The 15,632-nt window shown below is 40.5% G+C and overlaps 1 protein-coding gene across 1 annotated transcript; it reads left to right on the top strand.

The window, feature by feature from the left end:
• Positions 1–2,282: 2,282 nt before the first annotated feature.
• Positions 2,283–7,018, top strand: LOC134296090 (taste receptor type 2 member 4-like). The gene has a single exon (XM_062970070.1). The coding sequence runs from the start codon at positions 3,613–3,615 to the stop codon at positions 4,513–4,515; it is 903 nt and encodes a 300-aa protein (XP_062826140.1). The 5' UTR covers positions 2,283–3,612; the 3' UTR covers positions 4,516–7,018.
• The last annotated feature ends 8,614 nt before the right edge of the window (positions 7,019–15,632 follow it).

Here is a 15,632-nt window from a genome sequence, read left to right as displayed (position 1 = left end):
GCTCCATAGTTAACTGAGTTTATTCTCATAGCATGACAACTTGCTCTATTATGCTTTTGTAACTATGCTGACAGCAAATTTTTAAAAAGTTAGTTAATAATTACAACCTGATCTTGGGGAAGAAATGATTTCCAGTAATGCTGTGGTAAAAATCTATAAATATTCTTGTTAAATTATACTCATTTGGTTAGCTTTGTTGATTAATGTCAGTAGTATTCACAGTGCATTGTTATTTATTTATTTATTTGTTTGTTTATTTATTTATCATGGTAAGATTTTGGAGCTGTCATTTTGCTTCTTGATGTTTAAGCATTGTTAACTTATATATAACAATATTCAACTGTATTATTATTATGCATGTTGACAAAAGTAATCTATAAAGACACTAGCTGTGCCTGGCCACGCATTGCTGTGGCGAAGTATGGTGGTATGGGAAATAAAGTATTGAGGAATTGGTGGTAGTTAAGGTAAAGGGTAAAGGTTTTCCCCTGACATTAAGTCCAGTCGTGTCTGACTCTGGGGGTTGGTGGTCATCTGCATTTCTAAGCCAAAGAGCCGGCGTTGTCCATTGATTCCTCCAAGGTCATGTGGTATGACTGCATGGAGCGCCGTTACCTTCCCGCCGGAGCAGTACCTATTCATCTACTTTCATTTGCATGTTTTTGAACTTTAGGGTTGGCAGAAGCTGGGGCTAACAGTGGGGGCTATCTCCACTCCCCCAATTCAAACCTGTGACCTTTCGGTCCAGAAGTTTAGCAGCTCAGCGCTTTAACACGCTGTGCCATCAGGGGATATTATTTCCTAAAGGTTGTGAATATACAATATTTCTGATTGGGTTTTTTTTTGTCGATTGGAGGCAAGTATAATGCTGCAATTAGACAAAACGATTATCATGTAATGGCTTTGCAGCTTTAAAGCCTGGCTGATTCCTCCCTGAGTGAATTTTTTGTTGGGAGGTGTTAGCTGGCCCTGATTGTTTCCTGCCTGGAATTCCCTTGTTTTCAGAGTGGTGTTCTTTGCAATATTTTATGTGCTTCTATTGTCTGTGGCCCTCAGAAAACAGAGAATTTGCCAGAGTTTGGTGATGGGAATACTTTGTTGGGAGGTGTTAGCTGGTCCTGATTGTTTCCTGTGTGGAATTCCCCTGTTTTCAGAGTGTTGTTCTTTATTTAGTGTTCTGATTTTAGAAACTGTATTGTTCTATTATACCACAGTAATTTTTTTAAATACTTTTTATTAAGATTTATTTTATAGTACAATAAAAATACAATAGTAATAGAGAAAGGGAAAACAAGAAAAAAGAGAAGAAAGGAAAAGAAAAAAAGAAAAAGAAGGGTTAATATATAGATATGAAAAAAGAGAGAGACATAAATAGAACTGATTTAAGACTGCAAGTTAGAGTATCTATTTTACTATGTGTATTACATACACTAAATTGTGTATATACTGGAAAAACTAAATTTTTTGTTATTATTGTTATAATTACTTAATCGCAGTAGAGAAAAGAAGAGGAAAAAATGAAAATATATAATATATATGTATAGCATAGTAATTTTTATATATTCTGATTTTAGTGTTTTTGAATACTTGGAGCCAGATTGTATTCATTTTCACGGTTCACAGCAACATAATAATATTAATAATAATAATAATGATGATGATAGTAATAATAATGACTTTGGTAATACACAATGCTTCACTCCCTTCTCAGCTTCCTTTCTGGAAGAATCCTTTCTTGGGAGGTGTTAGCTGGCCCTGATTGTTTCCTTTGTGGAATTCCCAATTTCCCTGCTTTCAGAGTGTTGCTCTTTATTTACTGTCCTGGTTTTAGAGATTATATTGTTCTGTATTATTCTACCACAGTAATTATTTCATATTACAGTAGAATCTCACTTATCCAACATTCACTTATCCAGTGTTCTGGATTATCCAACGCAGTCTGCCTTTTAGTAGTCAATGTTTTTGTAGCCAGTGTTTTTAAATTCATTGTAATATTTTGGTGGTAAATTTGTAAATACAGTAATTACTACATAGCATTACTGCACATGGAACTACTTTTTCTGTCAAATTTGTTGTATAACATGATGTTTTGGTGCTTTACTTGTATAATGATTCCCTAATTTGATATTTAATTGGCTTTTCCTGAATCCCTTCTTATTATCCAAGATATTCACTTATTCAACGTTCTGCTGGCCTGTTTTATGTTGGATAAGTGAGACTCTACTGTATATTTATAATCTTATATGATGTGCTTAGAACTGGATTATATGAGGCCCCTTCTACACAGCTGTATAAAATGCACACTGAAGTGGATTATATGGCAGTGTGGAGTCAAGATAATCCAGTTCAAAGCAGTTAATATAAGATTATAAATGGGTTATATAGCTGTGTGGAAGGGCCTTGAGTCTACACTGCCATATAATCCAGTTAAAATGTGATAATCTGTATTTTATAGGCAGTGTGGAAGAGGCCTAAGTGAGGCCTAACTCTGCTTGTCCCCTGGGCTGAGTGGATTGCTAGGAGACCAAGTGCGTGGAGCTTAGCCTTCTAACTGGCAGCAATTGGATAAAAACAATTATTCATCTCCCTCTAATTAGGACTTTTTCTTTTCTTTTTGTTGTCTTGACCTTGAGGCGTGGATGAGGGGTTGGGCTGTCAATTTTTGAGGTTGTGGGGTGTTTAGTTTTGTTGTTTTGTCCGTTGCCGGGATTCCTTCACTTTTTTATATATATAGATATTTTAAAGATAGGAACAATAGAATGCTCATAACTTCCTTGTAATTGGCCTGTAAGTTGAATTAAGCCAGTGATAAGAGAAGAGCTTTGAAAACTCTTTGCTCCAACCTGTCATGTATTTGGAAGCATCAAGTGTCAGCAAAGTCAGGTAGAATCAGGCCATCAGATGAGAGCGATGCCAATCATGCCCATAAAGATTGTTTTCTCTCCACAGCAGAAGTATTTTGGAGGGGTGCAGGATACTTGGAGAGTTGGTGTGTGTCATGTGAGGGATTCAAGTGTCACACTGACCCTGATTCAATGGCTGCAGTAGTCCATAGTCCAGTGCATGATTCTTATTCTGATTAAAGCCAGGAAATGTCTCATAGTATAGAATAGAAGACAAGAGGCCATATCAGGAACAGTAGAGTGAAGCAGCTGGGAAAGGGTCCACCACAATTATGTCAACACCTTTCTCATACAAATCAACATGACAGAAAAGTTGGACTGCCCCTGCCATGGTCTGTGCAAACCACTTTTGATTACCCTCTCTTTAGGATTCTGCCTTTCAACAGTAGTATCTCAACACTACTGCAATTTCTTAGCTCAGGCATTCAAGGCAGAGGCAGGTAAACAGGTCCTTTTATTTAACTCCCCCCCCCCCCCACACACACGTAACCACCAAAACTGAGCGCAATTCCTCCTCTGATACAAAAAGCACTAAGGAAATAGGCAACATGAGAAACTCATTAATTTGCGTAGCGTGATGAATGGTTTATCAACATAAAATGGACAGTGTGGTTCTGAAATGAGCATTTTCTGCCTCTGCTCAGCAACCTTGGTTATATAAATAAAGCCTTGTACAGCATCCTCTGCAAGAATCAGAAGCTCAGGAGATATGTTTTCTCCTGGGTACATTGCTTTTTTGGTAACTGCAGCTGTCTTGAACATCAGCGGGTTCATCTCTAATGGCTTTATTGTTACTGTGATGATCACTGCATGGACTAAAAGCAGGAGACTTGCATCCAGTGAACAGCTCCTTCTAAGCCTGGGTCTGTCCAATTTGTGGGTGACAATTGTCCTGATTGTGTTTTGCTTCGGTTTTGCAACTTTAACCAATTTCAATGATCAAATTTTCCTTTTCTCCTTTTTCAGCTTTGCTGTGGTAGTCAGGTATTGGCTCACTGTCTTGCTATGTTTTTTCTACTGCATCAAGATTGTGAACAGTACCCACACTTTCTTCCTTTGGTGCAAACTGAGGATATCATGGTTAATACCCCGACTTCTGGTGGGATCTATTATTATCACCTTGTTAGCTTTCGTTATGATTTTAAGTTTTATGTATATACTACCACCCCCGGCCAATGTCACAACAGTGATCCATGCAATGTCACATAGTGAAAGCATCAAGAGTTTAATTGTGTTCTTTTTAACTGTTGGATCTGGTTGTCCTTTCCTTTTGGTTTTATTATGCTCCATTTTAGTTGTTGCATCACTCTGTGGACACGTCTGTCAAATGACAGGTAAAGAATCCCATCTCAGGAGTTTCCAGACAAAAGCTCATGTTCAGGCAGCTCGGACAGTGCTCTCTCTGCTATTGCTTTTTCTTTCATTTTTTGTGGCACAGACTTTGTCTATGACTGTAGATATAGGATATAATGAAAGGTTATTTATTTTCACAGTGATGACAATATACTCTCCTGCTCAGGCTGCCATTCTGGTGTTGAATAACCCCAAATTAAAGCAGGCCTTAGCCGTGATGGTTCAAAGAACAGTCTTAATATGTGAGGAGAAAAATTGATGCATCGTTTCCCCTTCCTTTATGGTTAATTTTATGAGACAAAGATCAGGTCTTGGACAATGGATATAAGCAGAGATGAAGCTTTCTTTGTTTGTATAGTGATGATAGTGGACTCCACAGCTCCCATCTTCCATCTTCCTTTTGACAAACTCCAAAATAAAACAGACATTTACCTATATGTTTCAAAAAGCAAAGCCTTAACATCCTGAATATACTTGATGTGGGTTTTCCCTGCCTAGTTATACACTACGATATTCCATTATAACAAAAGCAGAATAAGAAGACAAAAACAGAAAAGATAGCCAAGTTAGTGAAATGTTTCTATAAAGGCCTACAAATTGTCCAAATGTAAATTTGTTTGTAGGTTTCATCTATATATCATTCTTTCAAAAAATGCAAATGTTTTTAAATCAGGTATTCACATCCTTCATTTTGACATGACTCATTTTATCATTTTTTTACAGCTGAAAAAAATTTACAACTTTTTTTTTTTAGAGAGTTAACATTGGAGGATAAACTGGACTGGGTATCATGAAGAGGGCTTCATTTTTTCCATCATGTCTGGATTAAATTTCTTTTGTACCTGATAGTAATATGATGTTTCCTTTGATGCAAAAATAAGCTAATAAATGATATGTCCGTGATTTGAATCCGGACATAACAGGAGCAAAGTACCAAAAGCCTTTTCCATTCCAAATCCCTATATGATTCAGGTGCTTTAGATATTTAACTTTCTCTTTTTAAATCAAGATTGCCAGAGAAAGTCTAGGCAAACAATTTGCTGCACGGTTGGCCATCCACCAGAAAGGCAACATTCTCTAAGTGCCAATTACTGACTTTTTGGCCCTTTTTGTTGAGTTTCGATACAGACGATACCTAAACCCAACAAGACTTTCAAAAATATTCAAAAAGACCTATAATATATGTTGGAAATGTGAATCTCTAGAAGGCATATGTAGTAGATCTACAAAAAAGGACAGGAAAATGATAAAGATATCAATGCAAAACATTAAAACAATTAGAATCCATCTGAATTCAGAACTATTTTTATTGGACCTTGCAGTTAATGATAAAATATTGCTTTATGCTTCCCATAAAAGAAGAATGAATTGTAAAAAGCTGGGAAATGGCAGAGTTGGACAAACTATGACTTGACTTAGGCGATCCCTCATAGTTCGAGGATGATAATTGATTAATGATCAATTTGCGCATAATTTTGTATAAAACTGGGAGTCACTTTTATTTTGAAATAGTTTTAACTGTTGACATTTAGCAGAAGTTTAAACTTAAGAAATGTATTGTAGTGGTTTAACATATGTCTTTAACTGATGGGCTGGGGAGTATAAGTGTAGGGGTGTTTTGACTGGGATTTCGGTTTAGAATTCTGGTCGGGCTTTTTATTTGTTGGCTGTTTGTTTCTTATTAATGTAAGGTTTATTTTATTTTTTGTACTGCAATGAATACAGTATTCAAGAGCATTCCATGTTATGGTTTCAGAGCTATTGCAGAACGATTGAAAATATGGACATGGAGCCAATGCGAGTTTCTGGCTAATGACTAGGGGGATGGGAGCTACAGATTCCACACAATGACACCATAACCACTCTCTGTAAATTCTGGTGTACTTTTTCAGCAGAAATGTATTCCTTTGCTTAAAATAAAAATATTCCTGTAGTTTGATTTAGCCACAGAACATTTTTTCATTAGCCCAGCTAATGTCTACTATATTAGCATACTTCCAAGGCTAAAACTCCTGTGACTGTCAGACCTGCAATTGTTACCCAATTACAATGAGGCTTTGAATAATATGTTTTGATATACCATCACTGCAATCACATACTCTTGTTTTTGTTGTTGCTAGTTTTTTTTATAGTTACTGATTTTGTAAAAATGTTTGGAATATTAGCTACAACAGCATGGCCTGAGCAGGTATGGGAGGAAGCTCATGGGGGTGACACTATGAGTTACTGACACCAACCCTTTTGACACCACTGCCTTTGGTTTTCAAAGTGGTTTTCAGAAGCACTTCTTTTAGACATTTTTTTTTAAAAAATGATTATTTTATTTTTACTTTGCACTTTCTTGGAAAACCTGTCTTTTTTAGATATGTGCACCAGACTCTGAATCAGAATAGGGGTGGCACTGGGATGGTGATAGAGTGATGGGAGGGCAAGACAGGGTAGTGGGAGGGTTATGTTATTATATACTCCCCTGAAACATTTATAGTGCATCAAGAGACTTCCAACAAATATATGATTTTTTCCTTTTTTTATTAAAAGATTTTCTGGAGATCCAGAGTGCTAGAGGCTCTGAAACGGACCTAGCAGCAGCTGTACCCTAGAAACTCTTCCATAAAATGGATCATTTTGATGATTTTGTGTAACTTGTATCTTTTATATATTGTGCACAGTGTCAATTCCTACTATATGAAGTGTATAAACTGTTTCTATAACAATGTGTTGTCAAAGGCATTCATGGCCAGGATCACAGGGTTGTTGTATGTTCTCCGTCAGGAGAGAATACTTCTAGAACATGGCCATACAGCCCGGAGAACATACAACAACCCTGTTTCTATAACATGTATCAAAATGTAACTTGAGGGCAGCCACCCCTCCATGACCCAGTTTACACAATCCCTTGGGGAAGAAGGCCATGGCCAGGAACCCTTGAGCCATTTCCCAAGCCAGATAACAATCAAGCCTTTTGTGTGTATATGTAGACACACAACGAAATACAACCAATAAAATAAGCTCAGGATGTTTGTCTATTTACCCTGAGGTTGACAGTTTGCCACTCCCGCAGAAGAGGGGGCTTACTAGTTGTGCATTCAGTAGCTTCTTTTTGTGTGTGTCAGGAGTGACTTGAGAAACTGCAAGTCGCTTCTGGTATGAGAGAATTGGCCATCTGAAACAACATTGCCCAGGGGATGCCCAGATGTTTTGATTTTTTTACCACCCTTGTGGCAGGCTTCTTTCTGCATGGAGCTGGAGCTGATAGAGGAAGCTCATTCGTGCCTTCCCCAGGTTGGATTCAAACAGGCAACCTTCAGGTCAGCAACCCAACCTTCAAGTCAGCAGTCATGCCAGCAGAAGGGTTTAACCCACTGCACCATCGGGAGCTCCTATTCACTTTTTAGGCCAGCAGCCAAGTCCTTGATTGTCAAAATCACCATCTTTGTCTTTTGGGTCTTTCACCTTTGTCTCACGGAGAACCAGACACTTGCGCTAATCAAAGATGAGGATGTCTACAGCATTGTTTCCTCATGGACTGTGCCCTCCTAAGAGGTGTCTCTGCAACAGATTGGTTCCTTGGGCAGTTGCTAGCTGCCCTTCTTCCTGCCATGGGAATCTCCTCCTGCAGGCTGTGGCACCAAGGGATCCCCTAGCCAGTCTTGGTGTGGATCCTAGTCTGCCTCTTTTCCAACCAATTAGGAGAGGGAGACGTCTGAATAGCTGTCAGAATTGTATAAGATTTCCTGTATTTCTCTATGAGTTTAGCTTGTACCTTTTGAAGCAAATTGCTTGTACTTGCATCCTTTCTGGCTGAATCATAATAAACGTCTGACTGCATTGCCTTCAACCTGGGAAGCATGTTTCTCTTTCCTGGCTGACCCCTTAAACCATGGTCCTAATCACTACAGTTACATAGATCTGGCAAGCATGGTATCAGTTTTTAAATGTTTGGTGCTTTTTCATATATCCAAAGAATTGAATCCATTTCAGAAGAAGGTAAAGGAAAAGGTTTCCCCTGACGTTAAGTCCAGTCATGACCGACTCTGGGGGTTGGTGCTCATCTCCATTTCTAAGCCGAAGAACTGGCATTGTCCATAGACATCTCCAAGGTCATGTGGTCAGCATGACTGCATGGCGCGCCATTACCTTCCCACCAGAGCGGTACCTATTGATCTACTCACATTTACATGTTTTCGAACTGCTAGGTTGGCAGGAGCTGGGGCTAACAGCAGGCGCTCATTCCGCTCCCGGGATTTGAACTTAAGACCTTTCAGAAGAAAGGAAAAGCATAATAGAATAGCAATAATAAAAAACCAAGTTTTAGGGGTATGTAATACTAAAAATTTCACAACTGCATAACTACATTCTACCTATTATGAAACTGCAACAAAACACCTGTTACAAAAGTACAAAATAACACAAATGTACACACAAAAAATTAACTAACAAACTAAAAGACCGCCTACTCATAACCAGATGGTTTTTACCCCTTATTAGTCTACGCCCTTTAAATGATAGGATATAATCACACTTCCAGTTTTGGTAACACTGTATTAATTTATAAATCCTTCAGTTGACAAATCCCACCATCATTGTTGTGAAAAATAGTAAACACATTCCAAGCTTTTTAAAAGCTGATCAAAGATTTTTCCTTAATCAGCACAGCCAATTTGTCCATCTCAACTGAGCCTTCAAATAATATTAAAAACGGAATAGGATTGAATGTACTGAATTTGCAAACACAGGATGCACATTATGAATAATCATAATACTTTGCAAATTATGAAAATCAGCTACCAGGATTTGAGAATGTGGCAAATCTGCATTAATGCCACATTGACCCATTGTAATTAGAATTGAAATTGGCTTTGAAAGCGACAGATTTCCTGCACCTAAAGTCACATTACTATGAAGGAGCGTTTCTACCATCCTTCATGGGTTTAGTGAATCAGGTTATTTTTGGCCAGACTGCTACAGAAGCCGCATTGTTCTTTTCCTTCCCAGGATACAGATCAATTCCAACCATTAGTCACTCCTATTTTCCTGTCATTGATACTGCCCAGTTTAAAAAGTGGGTTTTTTGGAAGAAGGAAGTGGCAATCAAGATACGTTGGAATAGAAAGAGTGGTTGGAGCCATCAGATTCAGTAGGAGCAAGTTTAAAGTTGGTCGGGTTGTCTTTCTTTTAAAGGAAGCCACCTTTTAAATGTGCTTCCATTGAATGCAATGGCTCCAAGCAGTCCTCCTGCTCTGTCTTTCCTACAGCCAGAATTGTCACCCTGTTACTTCAGAATAAGCTAGCCATTGGTTGAAAAACAAAACCTGAAAAATAAAACAAACAACCCTCCCCCCTTCCATCACTTCCAAGCAGTCCCAAGATTAAAGGGAGTTTCTTCTATTCTTGGGGTTGCTTGGAAGTGAAGCTTCACCAGGTTGACTAGGCTGTCCTGCACTCCCTGAACCCATAAGGCCTGGACTTCTTTCCTTGCCTCTTTCCCCCTCTTCTGGATCCTGGCTCTCCAATTGCATGCCTGCACACACACGGTAGTGACTGGAGCCTGTGGTATGGGATGTCCTGGGGCTAGGCTTAGTGCTCTCCTTCTTCTTCCTGTGGTCTCATGCCTCTTCTGACAGCTTTCTGCTGAAAAAGAAATCTGGGAGCAGATGATTTTTTTTACTCCCTTCAATCCAGGGTTTTCATGATTTTCTGAGATGAGTGATATCCTTATATTAGAGGGATAACACAGGGGCACACTTGCACTGAATTATGTTGTAGGAGTGGATTCTTTTCTTTTTCCATGTATGTTTCTTTTCTCCAAAGCATTGGGTTGGAATTGAAGCAAAATGGGGTGGGGTGGTGTGGGGCGTGGGCATGACAGGAAACTCAGTTGTATCTACGCAGCAGCCAGGGAGATTCAGGACCATTGTTTTCCTTTACACTCTGGATATATGCAGAATTTGGAATCTGAATCTTTGCCTGCCTTTAAAGTGCTTTTGAGTAATATCCTTTAGGAGCAAACACTATAAACCATTTCCCAGAGAATAAGCATCATTAAACACAGTACAGATTATTTTTGAGTATGCCTGTATAAGATTGTATGTACCATATATATCTTCAATCCTATATGCACTATCGTAAAAGCAAGCCCTATTGAATTCAGGCAAAAATGCTGTGTAGGGGGTGCATTATCATGAGCCATCCAAACAACATCTCATGGTAATGAACATTAACCCAGAATAAACATGGAAATCCAGATTTATTCCAGGTTGAAATGACAACTCCAAAGATCCGGACCTTTCAGTATGATCCGCATCTTTGGAGGTGTGGGACCTGTGATGACTGCTTCTGAGATTCACAATCCCAGGAGAAGTCTCCACAGCAACTCTGTCTCTGCAAGCTCAAGCAGCCCACAGAGGAGGGATGGCAGTGATCACCTCCCCTCCTCCCCCCCCCTTTCTGCATTAAAATATGAAAAATAGGCTCCTTACTGAGCCTGGAGGCTTCTCCTTCCTCCCTTGCACCTGTAAATGACGTCAACTTTGAGAGAAGGTATGGTGCAGGAGAGCCCTCAGTGGTGCAGTGGATTAAATTGCTGAGATCGGCAGTTCGAATCCCGGGAACGAGGTGAGCTCCCTCTGTTAGCCCCAGTTTCTGCCAATCTAGCAGTTTGAAAACATGCAAATGTGAGTAGATCAATAGGTGCCGCTCTGGCTGGAAGGTAACGCTGCTCCATGCAGTCATGCCGGCCACAGGACCTTGGAAGTGTCTATGGACAATGCCAGCTCTTCGGCTTAGAAATGGAAATGAGCACCAACCTCCAGAGTCGGACACAACTGGACTTCATGTCAGGGGAAAACCTTTACCTTATGGTGCAGGAAGATTGACAGCCTTTTTTTTAAGATTTATCGAAGGATTTACCAGTACAGTTCTTGTGCCTTCTAAACACTGAAGCCTTTATATGTTACAGATTTCATTTTAACTCTCATCATACAGTTCCCAAATCTACCGTATTGTCTTTCTTGAAGCCTGAAAAAATATGGTGGTATAGATGATCTATATCTTAATTATCAGTGACATTTCCATCTTCCGGAAACATATAACCAGATAACTCTGCCCCTTTGCATGACTTTACATTCAGTTCCATCATAGTTAAAACTTCCTGAGCCCTTCTCTTTCTCCTCCTCATCTGTAGTCAGGCATGTAGCCGGGTGTGTGTGTGTGTGTGTGTGGCTTGAGGGCTTCACCCCCCCCCCTGAAATTCTCAGGGTGGTCCGTGAAAAAGCCTTACATTTATTATTTAAACTGTTAGTTTATTCATATCATGATCTGATCACCATGCTCAATATATCCCATATGCATGGGGGTATTGGGATAACGATACAAAAGGTTTGCTAGGGTAGATCCTTTCTCACCCAGACTCAGCCCCCCCCCCCCCCCCGAATCAAAATCCTGGCTACGGGCCTGTCTGTAGTTGTCAATTTTGCTAACCTTTCGTCTTCCCAGAGTCAATATTAGAATTTCGTATGCAAACATTAATCTCTTTGGCTGCCCGGTGATGTTTCATTCCCATCTTCTAAGACAAACACATTTAGCCATCATCAGTCATATGGAAACAAGTAACAAGAGAGTCCCATTACATTTGCATTGTATTATATTCAGTTCCTGATACATATCTATATCTATCTATATCTATATCTATATCTATATCTATATATATAAAAGAGTGATGGCATCAGGGCAGCGGACAAAACAACAAAACTACAGGCCCCCCAACCTCGAAATTTGACAACACAACCCATCATTCGCGGCTCTAGGTTGATACAACAAAGATAAAAGAAAAATAAAGTCCTAATTACAGGGAGAGGAATAACAGTTTTTATTCAATTGCTGCCAGTTTGAAGGCTAAGCTCCGCCCACTTGGTCTCCTAGAAACCTGCTCAGCCCAGGGGACAGGCACAGTTAGGCCTCACTTAGGCCTCTTCCACAGATTATCAGATTTTAACTGGATTATATGGCAGTGTAGCCTCAAGGCCCTTCCACACAACTATATAACCCATTTAGAATCTTGTATTATCTGCTTTGAACTGGATTATCTTGACTCCACACTGCCATATAATCCACTTCAGTGTGCATACTAAACATAAAGACAACCATACAACAGACATTCAATACCACCACTACCTCAACAATTTCTCACCAACACCACCAGAAAATGCCACAGCAACGCGTGGCCGGGCACAGCTAGTATATAATAAAAGTGAATGTTTGTATGCGAGTATGTATCAGCGTTTTGATTGGCCTGGCGGAATATGTATCAGCGTTTTGATTGGCCTGGCGGAATATGTATCAGCGTTTTGATTGGCCTGGCGGAATATGTATCAGCGTTTTGATTGGCCGGCCGGAATATTGGCCAGCTTTCTGATTGGCCTCCACTTTCACAGGCCACTGGGACTACTGAGGCAAAAACTACTACCAACTGGCTTCGTTCGGCCTACTTATCTCCTCAGAACGAAGCTAGCTTTGGTACTGTTAACAGCTTTTGGCCCACTCACACATTCACAGCATTCTGAATCCAACTAATGATGGAAAATAATTATGTTTTAATGCTTCCTTTGTTTATGAAAACTTCTACCCCCTCACCTCACCCCCCCCCCCCTTCAGCGCTTCTACTGACAGGCCAAGGCCTTTGCAGGCTGCTAGGCCCTGCTAGGCCGCAAAGGAGGGGGCCATCTTCCCCCCTCAATACTGTTCCAAAGACAGGTTTTCCCTGTCTCATTGGGACACAGTACTATTCACAGCCGACTAAAGAGAAAATAATGACTATCTTTTTATTCTTTCCTTTTAAGGATTGTTTCCCCCCCCCCCCCAGTTTTTACTGAGGCAAAACACTACCACAGAGCAGGCTTGGGCCTACTAACTCTAACAGGCCTGACACATACAGTTCCCATGACCTACTTACTATACACCCGGGCACTGTTTGGAGTGGGATGGACCTGTTGTCGACCGCGTTTTAGGAGATCGGGCCCTTAAGGAGAGAGCCGATCCGGTCCTGAGAGAACGGACCTTGGCGGAGCCAATAGGAAAATATGAGCCGCAATACAACCTGAAGCCGAAATGAAGAAGGTCCGCCAAAGTTGAAGGAAAATCCGCCAAGGAGTCTTTATTGAGCGATTCAGCTGAAAAGGACTCTAGTAGTGATCATTCAGTCTACTAGGGTACCATATAATCAAAATAAAGCCATATTTATATAAAATTTCAGTCTGACAGCCCTTTGAATTTCCCGCCCCGCTCCCCCGCCCTCCTGATCGTTGATAGGCTAGAAGGTTGAACGAGGCGGGCTTTCGTTTCCCGCCTTGCTCTGTTGGCCCAATAGGAAGCTGCTTTTTGTCTCTACTCGAGCCAATCAGGAAGGAGAAGGCGGGAGTTATTGAAACAATGAAGTGACAGAGCAGGAAAAGATCGGATTAATTCCTGCTAGGCCGATTTCTAAAGGGATTAATGGCAGCAATCAAGGAATGTCCGGGTTTCTGTCACGTATACAGATTTTAGATATGCCTTGGGGTGTCAGGGGTGGAAGTAGTGATGGGTGGTGATGAGCCATAATTGACAGGCTCTGCAGGGCGCCTTCCTGAGGTGTCCTGGATTTTCCTTTGGGTGAGATATGACAATGTTTGCCTTGGGGCGAATCACCTTTAGGACAACACTCCGAATTCGGTGACTCAAGCCCTATATTGTCCATGCAATCTGAATTTGATTGGGTTAAGCGGTGGCAGATTATCCTTTTGTTTTTGGGAAGGGAAGCCTGGGTCATAGAAAATGGGACAGGTTCTGGGGTTCAGGTTGAGTTCAAAATATTTCCTATTTGATTTCATGACTTGGCAATTATATGAAATAAAATGAAAAATAAAATAAAGTTGGAATATAAACCCTGCTGGGAAAAATACATATTTTCCGGGGATCCCAAAGAGTACAAATACATATAGGCTGATAGATAGATTTCATGGAAATAAGGGAGAATCCATAAAAGTGAGTTACATTGCATAAGGGGGAATCATGAATGATATAAACAATTGAAAATATTTGATAAGAACGAAGTTCATAACATCTGGAGAACCCAGCATGGAAATTCATAAAAGTGGAGTTTTAGCAGCATGATTTTACAATTCATGAAGTTGTTATCTCTTGCCTCAGAGTGCAGGGATAATCCACAGTAAACTCCAGTAAAAAGTCTCAATCACCTTCTACTATAAATATATGGAATATAGAACATAAAGTCTTGATTTTTGAACTATCTTTTACAAAGTCCTGGGGGGGAGGGTGGTCACCTCGATCACAGACCATGGATGATGGACTTGCATATGGGAGTTGTAGTTCACCTGCCCCCACTGAACCCTGCTATGTCTTTTTTATACTACTATTGCTTGACATTACTTTTATGTTTTATTTATATGGTGGATGTTAGCACGTGGCTTAATGACCTTGCAAGCCAAATATCAGAATTAAATAAATAAATAAATAAATGTCTCAATGGTATGTATGGTTGGAATGACCTTCGGTCAGGAGGGCTTGAATGGTCTCTTCCTTTGTGGCAGATGGGGCTGGACTGGATGACCTTCAGAGACCCCTTTCAAATCTAGGACTCTATCTATCTCCCAATCGTATTTGTGACTGGATGGCCATCTGTCGGGAGGGCTTGGATGGTGTCTTCCTCTATGGCAGAAGGGGGTTCAACTAGATGGCCTTTGGGCCCCCCTTCTAACTCTAGGATTGTATGGAAGCCTTTAAACCAGGCACGGGCCAACTTGGGCCCTCCAGGTGTTTTGGACTCCAACTCCCACAATTCCAGAGAGCCTACCCCATGATGCGCTTTATGTCCTGGTGCCGTTTGCAGGATGATGGACCATGGGTTATGGGATATTTAGTACTTTCAATTGCTACGATTCCCACAGACCAATGCGATGCCCACCAGTGATGGAACTGGACCAAACTTGGCACACAGATGGGACATGCAGTACCTTCACTCGCTTCTTGAGACCACAGCAACTGCTACATATGACAGAACTGAACCAAATCTGGTATATATATCCCAAATGACACACTTTATATGTTGCAGCAGTTTGGGGGAGGATGGACCAAGGACGATGGGATTTGCAGTACCTTCATCCAATTCACCTCCCACAGGCCACTGTGATTCCCATGAATGACAAAACTGTACCAAACTTGATACAAAGGTGCAATGTGGCCCCCTTTACGTCCTGATCTGGTTTGATGCAGGATGGACCTTGGATGATGGGATTTGCAGTACCCTTATCCTATTCACCTCCCACGGACCACTGTGATACCCATGAAAGACGAAACTGTACCTTACTTGGCAACAGGTGCAAT

Source organism: Anolis carolinensis, chromosome 2 (genome assembly GCF_035594765.1).
Source record: "Anolis carolinensis isolate JA03-04 chromosome 2, rAnoCar3.1.pri, whole genome shotgun sequence".
Lineage (NCBI taxonomy): Eukaryota > Metazoa > Chordata > Lepidosauria > Squamata > Dactyloidae > Anolis > Anolis carolinensis.
Note: the sequence above shows the minus strand (reverse complement) of the source record. Positions and strands in the feature narration are given on the sequence as shown.

Excerpts from the sequence above, each read along its gene's own strand:
- LOC134296090 (XM_062970070.1), top strand. The coding sequence starts at position 3,613 with ATGTTTTCTCCTGGGTACATTGCTTTTTTGGTAACTGCAGCTGTCTTG.